Source organism: Manis javanica, chromosome 8 (assembly GCF_040802235.1).
Source record: "Manis javanica isolate MJ-LG chromosome 8, MJ_LKY, whole genome shotgun sequence".
Classification (NCBI taxonomy): Eukaryota; Metazoa; Chordata; class Mammalia; order Pholidota; family Manidae; genus Manis; species Manis javanica.
The window spans coordinates 59,596,992-59,616,417 of NC_133163.1; the positions used below are offsets into that span (position 1 = coordinate 59,596,992).

At 37.8% G+C, this 19,426-nt stretch overlaps 1 protein-coding gene and 1 long non-coding RNA gene across 10 annotated transcripts in view; one reads left to right on the forward strand and one right to left on the reverse strand.

The window, feature by feature from the left end:
• The window catches only part of MIA2 (MIA SH3 domain ER export factor 2), a 105,890-nt gene extending 88,292 nt beyond the window's left edge, over window positions 1–17,598 (reverse strand). For 3 of the 9 annotated variants that reach the window (XM_073211311.1, XM_073211304.1, XM_073211308.1), the window contains exons 1-4: window positions 17,304–17,598; window positions 14,895–15,028; window positions 12,987–13,073; window positions 3,094–4,291 (exon numbers count right to left, since the gene is read on the reverse strand). In XM_073211311.1, coding sequence (XP_073067412.1) covers window positions 3,094–4,291; window positions 12,987–13,073; window positions 14,895–15,028; window positions 17,304–17,418 — 1,534 coding nt within the window. In that variant the 5' untranslated portion in view covers window positions 17,419–17,598. The remainder of the gene's footprint in view (window positions 1–3,093; window positions 4,292–12,986; window positions 13,074–14,894; window positions 15,029–17,303) is intronic. The other 6 variants (XM_073211309.1, XM_073211306.1, XM_073211303.1 and 3 more) reach the window with 3 other exon arrangements.
• LOC118973739 (uncharacterized) overlaps window positions 1–19,426 on the forward strand; it is a 39,087-nt gene that overhangs the window by 7,745 nt on the left and 11,916 nt on the right. The window lies entirely within an intron of this gene.

Genomic DNA, 19,426 nt, shown 5'->3' on the forward strand with positions numbered 1-19,426 from the left:
TCAATGAAATAAGGAATTCAATGATAGAATAAAATAAATTAAATTAAATATTCCTGACTTTTCAGCTTTCTTATGCCACATATTAAATATTTAAATGATTTATACCTTGAAGTGATATGCCTGAGTTCAAATTTAGAGTACAAATATGTATGCATATCTCTTGAGAAACCTCATTTAAAAAGGATTACCCTTCCCCAAAATTAATTTTTTAAAATTATGTCAAAACTTGCCATGTTTTTAATGTTGTATCATATATTTCTGTACATGCCATGTCAAATAGCCAGTTATTTTAAGACAATGCAATTTTCAAACATAGTTTAAACTGATCATTTGATTGAACCAAATAATCAAAAAGCATGAAAGAAAAAAAATTCTACTAGTTCTAGCCTGAAGTACAGTATTCAAGTAAACTGTGGGATTTAATTATCAGTTACTTTTTAAAACAAGTATAGAAAAGTATCAGTGTAGTCCTGAAAACAATAGTAAGTAAATAAGTAAAGATAGTAAGTTAATTATTCATGTCTAAATTTGCTCTTTTAGTTATGAATTTAGCACAGCACTTTCATGCTGCCACTTATTTAGCATTGCTTAAAAGAAGTCCCAAGTGAGCAAATATATATCAGTAATTTAATAATGCAGCCTGTGGACATTAAGGTTAAAAATGATCAATCAACTCAGAAGACTGAATACTATGGGACTGTTGTAAATACAGGACTCAAATAGTTATCTACAATGATGTTTAATGACATTAGGGGCTTATTCAATAATTAATTACACTCAAATTTATATGTGTCTAAGTTCATTCTTTTAAGATATTGTTTTAAGTTGCATTTGAAATAAATCTGTTAAGAAATATTCATTTTTTCAATCTTCATTCATTCAATATTTCCTCTATTTTCGTATTTGCAGTTTCAGAGTATTGTTCTCATGACTTAAACCTAAGCTTCAAGATTTACATTAGATCCAGATATGCCTTTCTTACAATTGTTATAAACAGAATTTTAAGTCAAATAAAATAATGAATAATTTTTCATTTTTAACTGTACTTAGGAAACAGTTTGTAGTCTTTTTGTAAATAATTATTAATATTGTAATAAAAATAACTGTTGCCTAATTTATGTCTTGTAAATCCTCTATCAACTTTCTGTAAAAGTGGTTATCTCAAGTCTCGGCTTTTCACAAATATTGATTCAAGATCAGTGGTTTATTTTTCTTATACACTTTTTCTAATTAAGGCAAGTTTTGTTTGTTATTTCCTAATATACACTTTTTCTAATTAAGGCAAGTTTCATTTGTTATTTCCTAATACTTGTTGAAATTATCTAAAAATATTGGCTGCAGTTTTATCTGAATTCCTCTTTTAGTATTTTTTTAAATAAACTGCATGACCCCAGTTTGGTTTTCATTCAGTTAATGTTACGATGTTTTAAAATAATCTACTTTGTTTATAGTATGGCATATCCTTTTTCTCAAACTTCAAGGAATTTCTGAATATTTTTATGAAAGTCCCTCAAAACTAGTCACAATTGCATAATTTTCATTTGACTGTTCACCAGGTTTTTCATATTTAGAAATTCTCCCAGCATCACTATATAGAATGATAAATTCTACTAAAATGATATTCAGGATCCCTGGAGTTTCTGTAAGTGTGCTCTAAAATATTTTCATGTATCTGTATTTTGAATCTTCTGTATTTCTGGACCTCATATTGTTTTGCTTTGTTTTAATTGCTCTCTCTTTTTCTTTCCAATTACTCTTATCTGCTTTTTGACAAATATTCCTTTAGGATCTAACAAGTTTGGAACAAAATAATTTCTCCATAGCGTATCACAATGTAGGTCTCTAATGTTTTTAGTCATGAAAAGCATCACACCTACACCTTTCTCATTTAGAAAAGAGTTAGAATCTAATCTATGTTCTGGTTGAGGATGTCAATCAACTTAGAGCTCAGTATTAAGAAATGGCATATAATTCTGGAAATTCAAGAAAACCACATAGTTCAAATGGAAACGTGTTTCCTTCTGAGTTTGCAACACTGTCGATCTCTTCTTGTGAAAGATTTTCTGTCATTCCAGGGTTCAATTGAAGCCAACATTTGCTGAATTTCTAATCTGCCCAACACAGAGACATCAGAATAGAGATGTGGGAAAGTCATGTTTCATGATTCTTTACTTAAAATACAGTTCACATGTTTTTAATCATAGGTGTTACTAGATACCTGGATCTAGATAGAGAAATAGCCTCTGACACTTGGCTCTCTTCTGTTGCCCTCTGTTGAGCTCCCAGAATTGAGATAATTTGAGGGGAAAAATTGAAAACTTTCTACCTTATTTCTGCTTGAGTTTCCTTATTATCTTGCACACTTAAAGAAAATCCCTGTGATCATAGTTCTTGCGGGGGAGGGGGTGGACTACAGACCTAGAATAAAATAGGATTTAGGAATCAAGACTATTTTGAAATACTGTTTCTCCTCGCTTAATTTTTTCCTCTCAAGCTTAGTTTTCTAAGAAAGCCATTTAAATATTATTATAATGGGAAGGTAAAAATGCCCTAAAAAGAGACTGTAAATGAGCAAAAATCCTTTTACCAGAATAGACAATCAATGGACATTGTCTAAAATACTTTGATCAAAGCAGAGCAATATAAACATGCCATTTAGAAAGTAGAGATAAATACTAAAGGAAATTTGTTTTAAAAATAAATAAATTATTGTCCCTGGGACAGAGGTGGTAGGAGAGATGGACAGACGGAACAGAAATTGCTTTTGTTTAAAAAATAGCTTTAGAGCTATTTATATTTCTAAACTGCTTATATATAATACTTTAATGAAAATAAAAATTTATTGTAAAATACCTTAAGATCTTCTTGGAACACCCACATACTTCCAATCATTCTTTCTCCTTTGGGATTTTATTTTATAAGATCTAAGTCCCAGAGTAAACAAGAAATTGATAAAAAGTCTAGTGACAAGGTTATTGTTCATTATTGAATATTTTGAGAAACATGGATTCCTGGACTTTTTCATGATTTGTACTTATAAAAATAAATTCTATTTCCAAAAATAAAGTACAGTACAGATATTTTTATACTAACCTGACTGACTGTATTTGCTCCTCAACATTATAACTTTCATATTATCTGTAGGATAATTTTCAGCTGAAAATTCTTCTGTTTGATCATTTCCAACTACATGATTTTCATCCAGTATCTGTTTGGGAAATGGTAAATCTGTTTCCTTTGGAATATTCTGGAAATTCCAAGTATCAAAATTATACAAGATCTTTTTAAAATATGGCAAGGCATCTGAATCATCTGCTTTCTCTAAGGCACTTTTCTTGTTTATTTGATCTTCCATATCCATAACTTTTATTGTTTTAACTTCCTGTTCCTTATCAGGGTCCAATTCACTTGGAGGATGTTCATGTTTATCTCCTCCATCTCCTTCTTCATTTTTTCCATCATCTGATATAATTTTATTTTCATTAGCATATGCAAAACCCAGCATACCAAAACCAAAATCAAACCAACTTCGCTTGAGAGTTGAGCTGTCATTAGTGATTGTGTCTTCTTTTTCTGTTAATACTTCTGCACATGGAACTGTGGATTCTTCCTCAGTTCCTACAGACTTAGGAACATCTTGAGGTGGTGGATCACTTTCTTTGGACAATAATTCAAGCCCAGTATCCTCACCTCCAATACCTAAGTATCTTGTAAATCCAATGTCAAACCAACCAGTGGCTTGAGGGTTGAGAATGTGTTCTGACTCAGATACTAGTTCAGACTGTTTCTTTGGCACTGAATTGAGATCTGATTCAGGTTCTTGCTTATGTTCTGTTTGGAGCTCACCATTATTTAATTCCTCTAGGCCAATCTCACCTTCAGCTGCCATTTTTCTACTTTGAAGGGAGCTTTCTTCTGAAGGTTCAAATTCCTTTCTGAATCCAAACCACGCTTTCACTTCAGACACAGTTGAGGATGGTGGGACAAGATCTACTTCTGGCATAGGATCCTGTTCCACATTTCCAGCTTCTACTCTGTCCCAGTCTTTTGAGTTACTACTACTTCTGATATCTTCAGAAGACTCTAATGCTGGAAATTGGTCTTCAAACAAAGTACTTTCAAAAGTTGAATAAAATCCAGATTCTATCTGAAAATCACTTTCATGTACACTAGATTTTTCGTCTTCATCTTCTTTATATGGATATATTTTTTCACTGCTTTCACTGTTTAACTCACTATCCTCATTTTCAAATATGTAGCTTGCTCCAAGAAGACAAAGAAAATCAGATTCCTAAAAGGAAAAAGCAATTGTGATTGACATAAATATACAAAAATTCTTTGTTTCTCCCCAAATCATTTAAAATGGATGACTATGATTTTCCCCAAACCACACAACTAGCTCAACATCAGAGCAAAAACTAAAATCAGCTCTCCTTATCTCAAACACTTGTATCACAACTCACTTCTCAGGGTTAATGATATAAACCTAAACGAAAAATTTTTTTATCTTAGGATTTATTTGTTATAAAATAGTTGAAGAATTTGATAAGTAGATACAATCAAGGCTCTGAGTATATTCTGCAAATAAACTCATTAAAAGACATACACATTCACAAAATCTTACTCCTCCTAAGAGTGCACTGAATGGACACATAAAGCTGTAGAGTGACTTAAGGGAGAACAATTTCACAGCACATGGTCACAGCTCATACATACAAGAGACTGAAGCACAAAGACCTGGTTAAAAATTGTGCAAAAACATTTAAACTTCTTTCATTGAGATATTGCATATAGCCAGTGGAGGTGGAGAAACCTTTGCTAATCTCACAGAAGAGCGAAATCATCAAGAAAAAAATGGTGAAGCTATTTTTTTTTAATCTGAAGGTTTGAAGCAATGATATGCACTGCTCTTTGGATATCACCACCATGAAATGAGAACAAAGCTCAGAATTTTTTAAAAATAAACTTTAGAATTGACATTTTACAATATATTTTTGGTACTGCAATACAGTAGGTGATTAAGGACAAATTCAAGCCAAATCCTTTGGGGTCAAATCCTAACCCTGTGATTTACTAGCTCTGTGACCTTGGGTGAATTAATTATATGACCTTTCTATGCCTCAGTCACTTTATCTGTAAAATGAGAATAATGACAATATCGACCTTACAGGTGAATGAATCAAATGCTTACAATAGTAACTAGTATCCATAATAAATAATAGTAAGGAATAATGAACACTAGCCTACACTACTCCAGATGAGCCAGTAATGAGACAGTAAAAAGGCCCAACCCCTTGCCTTTATTCAAGACAACTCTGGAAGTCCATCCCAGCTTCAGAGTTCTTTATGACCTTTGTTACAACTGCATCACAGTTCAACTTCTCTCTGTGCCCAACCAGGCTTTTCCTTTGGTTCTACACAGGTGCTATTTCTAAGAGCAATCCCCAGTAAATTTCTTGGATACAAAAGTCCATCTCAGAATTTGTTTTCAGGGAACTTGACCTAAAAATTTTGGACTTCTGTATGCTTTATGTGCTCTATACTGTTAGGTGCTGGAATTCTACAGTAAACAAAAACAAATAAATAAAAGTAATAAATTGTGATCAGCACTCTGGGGGAAATAAACAGGAAGCTGTGATTAAGAAGCAATAATTCTATTAGAATAATCATGGAAGGTCTGTCTGAGGCACTAATGTTTAAGCTGTGACCTAAAGGATAAGAAGGAACTAGCCAAGTAAAGATTTGGGGAAGTATTCCAGACAAAGGGAACAACCTGTTTGAGTCTCAGGCCTGAGAAAGCGTTTGACACGTTCTAACAAAGTCAACACACTGGCATGGCCCGGAGCACAGTGAGTAAGAGGAGAGTGGCAAAGACAGGTTCGGCAATGGGAAGAGGAACATATCACATAGAGCCAGGATAAGGAATGGGGCTTGATTCTAGGTTCAGTGAAAAGCTGTTAAAGGGCTTTAAACCAAAGGAATGAAATGATCTGACTTTTGGGATTTTTTATTTTTATAGGATCCATTGCTTTTTGGAGAATGGATTGGAAGAGGGCAAAAGTATAAGAAAGGAGACCAGTTAGAAAGTTATACTGTAGTATTCTAATCAAGAGATGATGATGCTTTGGGTTAGGGCCATGCAGAGATTGAAAATGATGAAAAGACAACATACTCCAGATATATTTTGGAGATAGAATTGACAGGACCAGTAATTATATAGTAAATGAACAGTTAATCCCAGAATTTGTGCTGGGAAAGAGCCAGATAATAGAAAGTTTGCTTACCTAGGATGACTTACTTTACACCAACTTTATTTAAAGTAAATTGGCTTAACTTGGAATTTGAAGTAATGAGTGTGGGTAAAATTTCTTATTCCCACAATCTCTCACATGGCCTTAGTGCATCTCCATATCAGTAGGTGTTCCCATTGGATGGAGAGAAGTAGTCCATCTCCATATAAATAGGTGATTACAAGCAGGGTGGGGAGTGAGCATGCAATGGGACAGGAGAGGTATGGTGCAGCCTTGACAGCCTGGTTGCAAGAGATATGGGCAAGCAGGAGGAGATGACTGCTTGTAAGCAATAAACAGGTTTTTCCCACTTTATTTCACCCTTTCACTGATTTCAGCTTCAAAGGTTTATTTGCCCTGGGCTGGCAACATATTTTACCCTGGAGTTACACCTGGTGGAAGTCAGTAGGACCTCTGAACCCAAAATGTCTTTATGGGTTCCATGCTTGGGCAGGCTACCCGTAGAGATGGTGGGGAGATACCGAGAAACCCCACTGTGTGTGGTGAGGAAGCCCCAGTGGCTGCTGTGGTGGACGGTGACAACTCATCCTTCCCTCTGGCAGTGGTGGATGGTGCAGCTTCACCTGGGAAACCCCACCCATGGGACTTCCATTCAGGGAGCCTCTAGTGGGGAATTAGTCTAGGGTAAAGCACCTCCTAGATGGGTGGGCCTTCCCCAGAACTAGGGAAGGGTGGAGACACCGGAAGCTGTGGAATTAGCCCTCCAAGAGATAGAAGACTGCTTAGAGGCCCTGAGTGGCAATGTAGCTGCCGGGATTGTGGGATGTTTGTCCTGAGATGTTAGAAAGTGTTATCAAGGAGAAAGACACACTTCGGCATCACTTAGAGGAGCTGTGTGATGACTTATGGAATTCCCTTAAGAAAGAGAGACAGTTATTGAGAAGACAGGTCACACTCCTGGAAGATACATTAGCAATGAGGGAGGAAGCAGCAAGATAAGCTGTGGTGCAGGAGGCCGTGGGGGAGTGGGAGGAAGGAGCAGAGTCTTCAGCCCTGGAGAGGGTAAAGGAGATGTCAGGAGACGATGACAGTGTGGGGCTGAGGGCAGAACTGTTGCCAGTGCCACAACCACCAGAGGCACCAATCTCTCCTGTATTAAAAGCCAGCCCAGTTGTAATTAAGAACTGCAACAACCACGGGCTCCTTAGGGGGGAAGAGACGCCCCATACCCAGGTTGTGGAGTGCTCCATGCTCCACCCCTATTCCTGGGATGAGCTACTGGGCATGAGCATACAGTGTTGGCAGAAGCCATCAGAACCTCTGCCTACATGGCTTCTGCATCTCTGAGATATGGGGGTCGAAAACATTGTTATGTCAGGTTCCAAAATGCGTAGACTGGCTTCTCTGATGACTCACCCTTCCTCTGGTAGTGGTTGCAAAATGCCTATCACACCTCAGGGAATCAGGTGCTTCTGCATTGCCTGACAGCAGCCTAATCAGGGTGATTTTCCATACTTATTCACTAGCTGGAAAACATGCAGAGCTCTAGCAGGTGTTACAGCAGCTGGGCATGAAAAATATCATCTATAATATGGACCCCAGGGCCCCAATGAGGAGTTTTTCACCATGGGAATGAGAAATCTGGTGCTCCATACAGCTCCCCCATCTGTCTTTGGGTCCCTAGTGACTACTTTTGCTCCCCACATAGGGCAACCCATAAGTGAGGCTTCTCGTACTTTAGCAGATCTGGGGGGAGGTTGAAACAATAAGGGCATGGAAGGAAGTATGAACTATGACTGAAAGGAGAGGTGCAAAGGGCCCCTGTGAAGGTTTCCAGGAGTTGTGGGTTGACTTGATAAAGGCGGAGAGAATGAAAAAAAACTTGATCAACAGCCCAATAGGATCTTGTTGTAACTGTGGCACCATTTAAAGCCAGAGCAGTTTCAGCCGCTGAGGTCCAGGACATGGAAGCCAGAGGCAAAGCCCCATGTCTGAATGTCTGACCTGTGTCCCTGCAAGACTTCCTGGGAGACAGTACTCAGACTCTGCCTGGGCCCTCACCCCCACAGGATGACAATTGGCAATTGTAGTTTGACTGAGGGGAAGGTCAAGTCCCCCATCTTGGAAGACATGGTGGGGACCAGAGGCCACATGTAGAATTAGCAATGCATTGGTCCCTCATGAATGTACAATGTGTCCTGGTGCTGGTGGACACAGGAGCTGAATGTTCTCTGACTTATGGCAACTCTGAGTGTTTTCATGAGACCCCTGCTGTAATAGATGGCTATGGGGGTAAGCCACTTAAAATGAAAAAAACCCAAATCCCATTAAGGGTAGGGTGTTTATCCCTAAAGAAATATACTTTGTACATTTCTCCAATCCCTGAATATATTTTGGGGGTGGATATCATGCAGGGCCTGTGGTTACAGACGACTGCAGGTGAGTTTGGAGTGAGGGTACATGTGGTAAAGGCAGTTCTGAGAGGACATGCCAAATACCCTCCTATAGCTCTGCTGGTACCTTGGTGGGGGACAAATACTAAGCAATATAAATAGCCTGGGGGACACAAGGAAATTGGAGAAACTCTACAGGAGTTGGAGAAGGTGGGCATCATAAAGCCCATTCATAGTCCTTTTAATTTCCCAGTGTGGCCAGTGAAAAAGCCAGAAGGCTCCTGGCTTATGACCATGGATTACAGGCAATTGAATAAAGTCACACCCCCTTTGCATGCTGCTGTTCCCCTCTATAACAGCCCTTATGGACACCCTCAATCATGATCTAAGGATGTATCATTATGTTGTGGACCTTGCTAATGCTTTCTTCTCCTCACATAGCATAGAAAAGTCCAGGGCAGTTTGCCTTCATGTGGGAAGGCTGGCAGTGGACATTCACTGTCCTTCCGCAGGGCTACCTCCACAGTTCCACCATTTGTCATGGACTTGTAGCCCAGGACTTGGCCACATGGAAGAAACCACAAATGGTGCCAGCTGTAGCATTACATTGATGGTATTATGCTCACATCTGATTCTCTTGCATATTTAGAAAATGTAGTTCCTAGACTGCTGCAACATCTACAGGAGAAAGGATGGGCTGTGAAAAGCACCAAGGTTCAGGGACCTGGTTTGTCTGTAAAGTTCTTGGGGGTTGTCTGCTTGGGTAAAACTAAAGTTATCCCAGAAGCAATAATAGGCAAGGTCCAGGCTTTCCCTACCCCTACCACTGTGTCAGTATTACAAGAGTCTTTGGGTCTTTGGGGCTACTGGAGAGTGTTTATCCCACACTTGGCACAAATTCTGAAGCCCTTATACCAGTTGGTATGAAAGAGCATCAGGCAGGACTGAAACATGTGCAGCTGCTTTTACTGCTGCTAAGCGAGCAGTCAAGGCTGTACAGGCCTTGAGTGTAATGGACTCACCAAGGCCCTGTGAGCTAGACGATCATGTAACCAAAGATGGTTATGGATGGGATTTTTGGCAGCAGCTTGAGTGGATATGCCAACCTATTGGATTCTGGTCACGACTATAGAAAGGAGCAGAAGTCTGGTACACCTTGACAGAGAAACAACTGGCTGCTGTGTACCATGCCTTGCTGGCTATAGAGCCCATCACTAGAACAGCTCTGACTGAGATAAAAACCATGTATCCCATCATAGGGTGGGTGTGACACTGGACCCAAAGGCCACAGAGTGGTGTGGCACAGACACCTACACTGGTCGAATGGGGTGCATATTTACAGCAGCATAGTGGCCTTTCTACTAGCCTCTGAAGTGGAGAACTCCAATACTTATTTGGGCCAGTGACCTATACCAGTGGAAAGTAAGAAGAACTTGCTGTTGAGCCATTGATAACCAGGAGTCCTTATCAGGAGGGAAAATCCCCTGTACCTGAAGATGCTTGGTACACAGAGAGCTCCAGTCATGGGCAGCCATTGAAGTGGAGGGCTATGGCTTTCCATCTTAAGACTGAGACAATATAGATGGAGGATGGAGAGGGGAAGAGCAGTCAATGGGCTGAGTTGTGGGCAGTATGGCTTGTGATCACCCAGGAGCCTTCCCCTATAGTTGTCTACACTGACAGCTGGGCCATCTATCAGGGCTTAACCCTGTGGCTACTGACATGGTACCATGCCAACTGGATGGTTGATCACCGGCCCCTTTGGGGGCAAGAGTTGTGGCAAAACCTATGGTCCCCTGATCAGACTAAGAAAGTTTCTGCATATCATGTGACTGGCCATTTGCCTTTGGTATACCCAGAAATGATGAAGCAGACACACTAGCCTAGGTGCATTGGCTAGAAGGAAAGCCTGCCTCTGATGTAACCCAATAGTTACATCAGCATTTGCTACATGTGGGGCAAAAGATAATGTGGGCCGTAGCCCATCGGTGGGGCTCACCATTGACCTTTAAAGAAGTCAGCAGAGTCCCTCTCATGTGCTCTAAGAGGGACTTACACCAAGACACCTAGCAACATGGGTCAATAGTAAAGGAGCCGATACCACATGTCAGGTGACAGATAGACTATATTGGGCCTCTGCCCATATCAGAAGGATACCAGTATGTCATGACTTGTGTGGACACAGCTGGACTGTTGGTTGCTTTTCCTCTACATAGTCCAAATCAGCAAACCACCAAAAGGGGCCTAGAACGTCTCTTTGTTGCCTATGCCCAGCTGCTGAGGATCAAGAGTGATCAAGGCACCCACTTTACTTGACATGTATTACAAGAATTGGTGCAACATTCAGGAATAAAGTGGATATTTCATGTACCATATAACCCTACCAGAGCAGACATGATAGAGAAGTTTATTGAAATCTGGCCTGAAGTCAGACACCAAGAGTCTATAGGGCTGTTCAGTTCACTTATGGACAACTTTTGAATGAGAAGCCCCAAAAAGGAGCCTTGAGACCTGTGGACATGCTAACACACATTGCCACTTCTCCTATATAACTATATGTGCACACCAAAGAGGAGTTATTGAAGCCAGGATATGGCCAGCAGAGCAACATCCTGCTGCCAGCAACAACTGTGTTCAACCTTGGATACTCTGTTGATTGGACATGGCCCTGGACATTTCAACACATGGCCAGTGATGGCTGGCCCTTCTGGCACCTTAGGGAAAAGGCCTGGAAGCTGGCCTCCTTTGTGTTCCTGGAGTAACAGCAGAGTGGCCCTCAAAGATCACAGTAGTGTGCACAAAACATCTGGGAGGTAAGAACAGCTTACAGGGAAGTTTTGTTTTATCTTTTATGGCCAGTGCATGTACCTCCCATAGTCTTATATATTGACCCATCAGTAACTCCCACAGGGAGGTGGGTGAAGGTCTGGTGTGCTAGACCAGGACAAGATCCCATTCCTGCCACTGTCTTGTCACAGCACCACTCTCTTGCATGCATCCTACCTGATGGGCAAGATTTACCTATGCTGGTATCATTAAAACATGTATATTATCACCCTTAAGATTATTTTCTTCTATAGTCCCTGTGGCCTGGACCCACTCCCTGTCTGCAACTGCTATGTGATGCTTGCTCTGAACTCCCTACCTGTTCAGCTACTGACTGCCTGTGGAATGTGCAAGCTATGGATTTAATTTGCATAGGACTTTGAACCCAAATGAATCCTCTGGCTTGAGGATTATATGATGTTATTGCTGTTGTTACTGTGTATTATTAGTCTGGTTACAATGCTCCCATTTTCTCACACAGTGCCATTGTAGAAGATGGGGAGTGAGTAGGTTGTGAGATGAGATTTCTGGAGAGGTGGACTGTGGGTAAAATTGCAATATTTCCGGAATCTCTCCCCTGGCCTTAGTGTATCTCTGTATCAGTAAGTGTTTCCAAGGCGTGGAGAGAAGTAGTCCATCTCCATATCAAGAGACGATTAAAGTGGGGGTGGGGAGCGAGCGTGCACCTGATTGGTAGAGGTTTGGTGGGGCCTTTGAAGCTGGGTTATGAGAGACACAGGCGAGCAGGAGTAGATGACTGCTTGTAAGCAATAAATGGGTTTCTCCCACTGTATTTCTCCCTTTGACTGATTTCAGCATCAAAGATTTATTTGCTCTGTGCTAGGAACATATTTTCCCCCCAGAGTTACAATGGGCTAATCAGATTCACATATTGAAAAGTCACTTTCTGATTCCCTTTTTTCATCATCAAGCCTAACATGATCAAACCCGATATTATCAAGCTCATTTAAAACTCCAATATCCAAAGGGTGTACAGAGGAGACCTAGAGAGTGTGATGGAAAATAAATTTTGTCCCAGTAGGACAATAATATTAGTAATAATATCTAACATTTACATAACACTAAGTGTTGTTTCATGTACTTTACATATGCTCATTTTTCTTCTGTAAATTTAGGAGGTAGTGCTCTATTATGAACATCCTCATTTTACACATGAGAAAATTAAGGCACATAAGGACACATAGTTATTAAGTGGCTAATTCAGGCTTTGAACTCAGTCCACCTCCAGAAATGATGCTCTTAACAGCTACACTCTACTGCCTGTCTTAACTTTTCAGAAAGCAAAATCTTTGCCTATCAACAACTTTGTCTTACCTAATTTTACTCACATACTCAGATTATTACTAGAGTGAGTTCTCTATTATTCCCAGAGTGAGACCAACTATTTTATGTATTCACTGCACAAGATACAAAACCAATGGCACTTACGCTACAGAAAACTGTTTTAGCCAAAAAATTTTAAATTCAATTCAGTAACCAAAATGAGTTTACTCACTTTAGTTGATGTTTGAACTTCCTCAGATATGAACACCTCTTCAATCTGGACTGCATCTCTGGGAAAATATCCAAAGTCCTTTCCTTTCTATCAAGATCAAGAACAAAGATTAGCAAGGAAGAGTTATCAAAGCAATAATAACTATTGAACCTAATTTTGCCCCATGTCCTCAGCTTTCATCTCTTCCATATCACAAACATTAATTAGCTTTCATTTGCCATCTAAAAGAAAGGGACTGAATCATATTCCTTTTGTTATTCAAAAGGACAGCATTAATTTGAGGGAACAAAGATCCACTTTTTCAAACTTCAGAGGGAAAACCATCCTACATACTTATTTTCTTCCTTTTTGTGTTCCTTAATGACCTTCCTTGCCCAGGTAGATTTATATTTGTAAATATCTAAAGGCAAGGAAATGGTGATGGCCAAGCTAGATGGAGCTGTGACATATTCAGCATTTTCAGGATATCAGAATCAGGTAAAAGGTTTAAGTTCGGATGGGCTGAGATAGATTCAAGATAGTGAAGAGCTGAGTCTTCCAGGGAAAATCTGGTTCCATTCAATCCATCCCGGGGCTACTTTGGTAATAGAGATCCTTCTAATCTACTTTAAGTACATGCAGGATGTCCCCTGAGAGTGAAGGCTTCACACAACCACTCTCATTATTTCCTATCCCTATTAAAGCTCAAAGAATATGTTTCTTTTTGTTCTTTGATCCAGCACCATTACACCTCAACTGTAATTCTTCCAGCTCTACAGTAAGATTCCTTAAACAGTTATCTGACTGGATGGAACACCTAATGCACAAGACTAAATGTACTTGAAACTTCACCCTGGCACTACACATTACACACTCCTTTTGTGTGGAACTATCAGTTTCACACATGGTAAACAAGAAAGAAAGATTTCTTTTCCTTTTATGATATCTACTGTGTCAATTTTCTCAGAGCTGCATTGGGTGCCTCCAGTGCATTAAATACATACATTGGTATGTTTAAGGGACCAAACGCAAGAAGGAATCTTGGGAGTTGCAGAGTCCAGGAAAACAATTCTGACCAGTGACAGAGATTCAGTAATACAGCCCCTTATGCAAAAAACAGGACAGATCCAAATAGAATCTGCTCCTTCAAATAGTGATCACAAAGGCTGCACATTCAATGTGGAAATGATACATGTATCCAATTGGTCACACTCGGCAAGCCTGGGACCAAAATCACTTATCATGACATCTTTTCATTCTAAAGCATAATGATACAAAGATACAGACCTATTTTCAACTTAAAAGATTAATCATTAATTTTCCTATATTACATATTCAGAAAGATGATTCAGGCTTTTAGGAATTTCAGTGTATTAGGACTTCGGGCCAAATCCTCTCCCAGTTCTTCTTTTTTTCCGTGAAAAATTCATATACCTCACTTCCCTAGGCTACTAATCTTCTGAAGATCTTTTTAATAACAACTTAGTCTTTTATTTGCTCAGAAAGACGTCTTTTTAATATGATTAACTGTAACTTCCTTGTGTATCTTGTCCATTGGCAGCTCCAAGGGATCAACAATCCCCATCGGCACCTCTAAAGTAAATTTACTCTCCAAGTCAATATAAAATCTAAGGTCAAATACTATGCATGCTATGTAAAAATAATTTCAGGGCACTCTTTGTTCTCCATCCCAACCAGACTGCCTTACCAAACACTACTTTTATAGCAATGCTGGAAACAACACTCGGCATGACCGTTTTTTTTTAAAGAATATTATGATGTTAAGGATCTATATATATATATATATATATATATATATATATATATGTTTGAAATTCTCAGATAAACTGCCTTTAGAGGTGAAAAGCATGCATCCTTGTTCAGGCTGGCCATTTATTCTGCATTCAGTTTTTAAGATTAGATACTTACACTTCCGGCCCACAAATCTTCCTTTTCTCCTGCAAGTTTAACATAAACAGATATTTCTTCTCCCTTAGTGAAATTCAGGTATCGGCAGTCAGGTCCTTCGTAATCTCTTATGGCTAAGACTCTGCTTATTAAACCTATGTAGACATGTAAACAGAAACACAATTTAAATTAAAATGTTATTTCTCCCTCTCCCATCTTGCCTTCCTCCAGTATATCTTGTGTATGAATTGGAAATGCTAGTTTCTTCATATCATTTATTCTCCGAAACATGTACAGGCTTCCTACTGCATACAGAATCAATTCTAAGCTCTTTGGCTTGGTATCCAAGGCTGTCCATTATCTTGAAACCTAGGGTCCTCCTTCTTTATTTAAAATTACTTCCTTTTATTCCTTTACAGGCAAGCTCATCTGTCCATTGTCCCTAGAATGTGTCCTTATCATTCTCATCAGTAAGGAGGGGAAGGAAAAGGTAATTAGTTTTCTTCCTGGTACCTACTACAGTAGTCCCCCCTTATCCCTGGGGGATATCTTCCAGGACCCCCAATGGATGCCTGAAACTGCAGGTAGTACTGGACCCTATTTACTGATTTTCCTATGCATACATATTTATGATAAAGTTTAGTCTATAAATTAGGCTCTGTAAGAGATTAACAACAATAATAAAATAATTTTTCTATTATAAATAGTAAAAAAACTAAATAGAATAATTATGACTATACTATAATAAAGTTGTGTGAGTATGGTCTCTCTCTGTCTCAAAATATCTTACTGTATTGTACTTCACCCTTCTTGTGATGAATGTGAGATAGTTAAATGCCTACACGATGAAATGAAGTGAATGATGTAGTCATTGTGACGTCGTGGTATTAGGCTACTACTGATCTTCTGACAATAACTCAGAAGGAGAATTGACTGTTTCTGGACTGTGGTTGATTACAGGTAACTGAAACTGTAGGAAGTAACCCATTGGATAAGGGGGAACTAAGATTCTTTTCACTGCAACATCCGCCTTCCATATCTGAGCTTTTCTTTCTTTCCCCTCTCCTAACCCTAAAAACCCTTCAGTCTCTTCGTGGTCAACTCACATGCTACTTCCTCTATGAGACATTCCTGTTCAGTCCAGCCTACTCTGCCCCTTCTCTGAACTTTAATATTATCTATTATCCTTATGTTGTATCACTACTTATTGTTTCATATTGACCTATTTGTCACCATTTACTAGAATGAAAGTTCCTATAGAGCAGGAAACTTGTCTTCCATCTCATTTTATTCCTCTTAGGAACTCACTCCTCACCCCTCCAGACCCAGCACATAATAGGCCCTCAGTAAGTATGATCATAATCACATATGCTAAAATTAGCCCTTTAACACATAAAGTAATATACACAGCATATTAAATATTATATTAACATATGTAAAACATTTTTATTAAGTCATGTAATTAAAGTTAAAATAATATTATAAATTACTGTATATTTGAATATTCCTTTTCCATGTTCTGTGTCTGGCCCTCAAGAAACTAAAATGAGATTTTAAAGAGAGAAAGAAAGATCATTATTATTATAATAATACACCATCTAGTAAATCTCTCTGTATTAAATTACATAGCCAAATAACTAAGGAAAATGTTTACTCATAAAAATTTTACTTATAAATTATTTATGTTTATAATAATGCTTTGCATATTTTTAATTTACATGTTGCAAATTAAAAATAATTCTCACATACTATAGAGATAGAACATATTTAAAGCAATTTTAATATATTGGGATGCTATTCATTTTGTACCGTAATGCTAATAACAGAAAATAAGTCCTAAAGCAATAAAATGAAAATTAGCTTTTCTTTGTAGAAGATAGAGGAAGTTTAATATTCAAGTTTATAAACAAAATTATGTACTCTTAATTTCAGTATTTTTACATATGAGTGAAAACAGAAATGACTAATAAAGTCTAGACAATAAATCATGATGGTTTGAAATAAAAAGTTTTAGAAAACACATGAGAATCAGAAGGTCCTGATTATGCAATAGAAACTAAAAATATAAGGGTTTTGTAAATAAAGAACTATCAAATGGCTTGATATTTTTTCAATTACACATCAACTATATTTATCTTACAAATAGTAAAATGGCTACTTTGTTTTTGACGCCTGGATTCATATCTTTATAATTTCTGATATGTTTGTATATCAGGCTGATCTTTGCTCCCCTTGTGAATATGTAAATGCATATTTACATTAAAAACTATCACAAGATTTCCTTTTTATGTGGACTGTGCTTTATAATTGCAAATATTTCTCAATGATATTAATGCTTATTTTTATCGCATATGACTACAATGACATTTTATGTCATTTCAGAGCCTCAGTTTAAGAGTAAAAGAAGGAAAAAAAGAAAAGCAAACTTACTTTCACATTCCAAGTCACCACATTTTTTAAAGTCTGCCAGCAATTTTGTTCCCTCCAGACACTTTGTCAGAGAAATAACCAAAAGGAAGATTCTGTGAACTCCAAGCTCCGCCATGCTAAAACAAGCAGGAATCCTCAAATTGTTTAGGCTGTAGAAATGTCAGCCAAAGCAGGAGATATCCCACCCTCTTTACTAAACATAAGAGAAAAAGCTTTGGGTTTTTTAAATCCCTTGATAACTACATTTTCTATCGATGTTTGGGCTTAATTTAAGAGACAAACACCCTCTGTTCTCAATCTGCAGTGTCAGGTATCCAGATAATACATAGGAGTTTAATAATTAACAGGGATTTCTAGTTGGACTCCTGTCTTACAAAGGTGGCCCATGTAAAACTGTCTCATTTAAAGGTACCTCACATTCAATAGAACAATTCTTAAACAGGCCTCCACAAGAAAGGTAGTTCATCTGTTTCTATTAAAGACTTCAGGTAGATCAGTCAATAAATACAAACTGAGGATTTGCTGCATGCAAATCCCAGCATTAATGGAGAAAGTATATAGTTATATGTAGAAGCAGTAATAATTTGTGTTAAAAGCATGGTTTTGAAATATGATGAAAGTTATTTGAAAAAAATCCCACTTTTGTATTCTAAAAATATTCCAACTTTAATTTTAAAAATCTTCAGTGTTACAAAGTTAAAGTTGAAACTTGTATTAGTCAAGAATAATAGTTAAAATGTAGTAAGTACTTATGTTCCAGGTGCTGTCAATTAGGTGATTTGGTTTTAGTCTCACACAAACTCTCTAAGGTAGCTAATTTTATCATCCCCATTTTTGCATATGAGGAAACTGAAGTACAGTAAGATGGGTTAAATAAATCACTTGCCCAATGTCATATAGTGAGTGGAGAAGAAATTTAAACCTAGGCACCATGATTCCTCCTATTCATAAACACTATGCTTTACCACCAATAATCAAGACATCTGCCACAGAATAATGCCTACTCCATCTGCAATAATACTATTCCAGAAACAGAAACTATAGTATCATCCCATTAATCTTAAATTGTATGCATATTTCTGTGAGTGGAGAGAGAATAAGAGAGATGTCTCAAAGAATCCTCCCCAATGCCATGGAAGTATATAGTGCTAGCTGACTGTATTCATTTCTTCTGTGTACTTTGCTATATTGTTTGACTTTCTTTTTTAAAATCAGTGAACATATATCATTTTTAAATAACAATAAAGCTATGAAAATAAAGTTACTTGAATGTTATTGTTGCCAAAAACAGATCAGGACCTATTTGGGGAAGTTTTTTATAAAACACTAGATCTCAGTAAAATTTCAGAAACCACAGTTGTCTATTTCAATCTTAAGACAGTATTTTCAATAAGCCCTTCTTTCCTATACTTTACCCTGTATTTGGGCATGGCTGCAAGTACAGTGTGCAGAAGGCAGCACTTGTATGACACCATACTCCCCTTTAGTGCCTGACATAAGTGAGACAAATATGCAGCCCCTGAGCCAGCTGATATGATGGACTTTTGCTTTCAAGGTCCTAAAAAAGAAAGCATGTTTTTGTTTGTTTCCCAACAAGGTTCTCAGAAAGAATCTGATGCAGATGAAATTGAGGGTCATTTAGCTTGCAATGAGAGCACTGCATGACTGTACACATGCACACTCAAAAAGGTGTATGCTAGTTTCCTGAATACTTTTGTAAACCTATGAAAATGTTACCAAAGACATTTAAAGAAAGATTAACTCTTCAGCTCTAAATTTGACAGAAAATACTTGCACAATTTATAACATCAAATAGAGATACTTTATAATTAGTGTACTTTATCCTTTTTTGTATTTAATATTAAGACATTATGGCTAAGTTCTGAACTGATTCATTTAATTATGAATTACGTTAAGAGAGAGAACTCACCTAAATTTTAATTTGTCTATCAATTGGCCTGAAGGAGATTTGAGTCAAGAAAAATAAGTGAAAAATTCTCGCCTAAGATATCAGTCTGAAAAGATTTACTCCTACTAGAAATGCTCCCACTTTCTTGCTACTTTATGTATTCAAATGATCTCATTTTATGGTGAGATCATTATTTAAAGATAATTTTACAAGA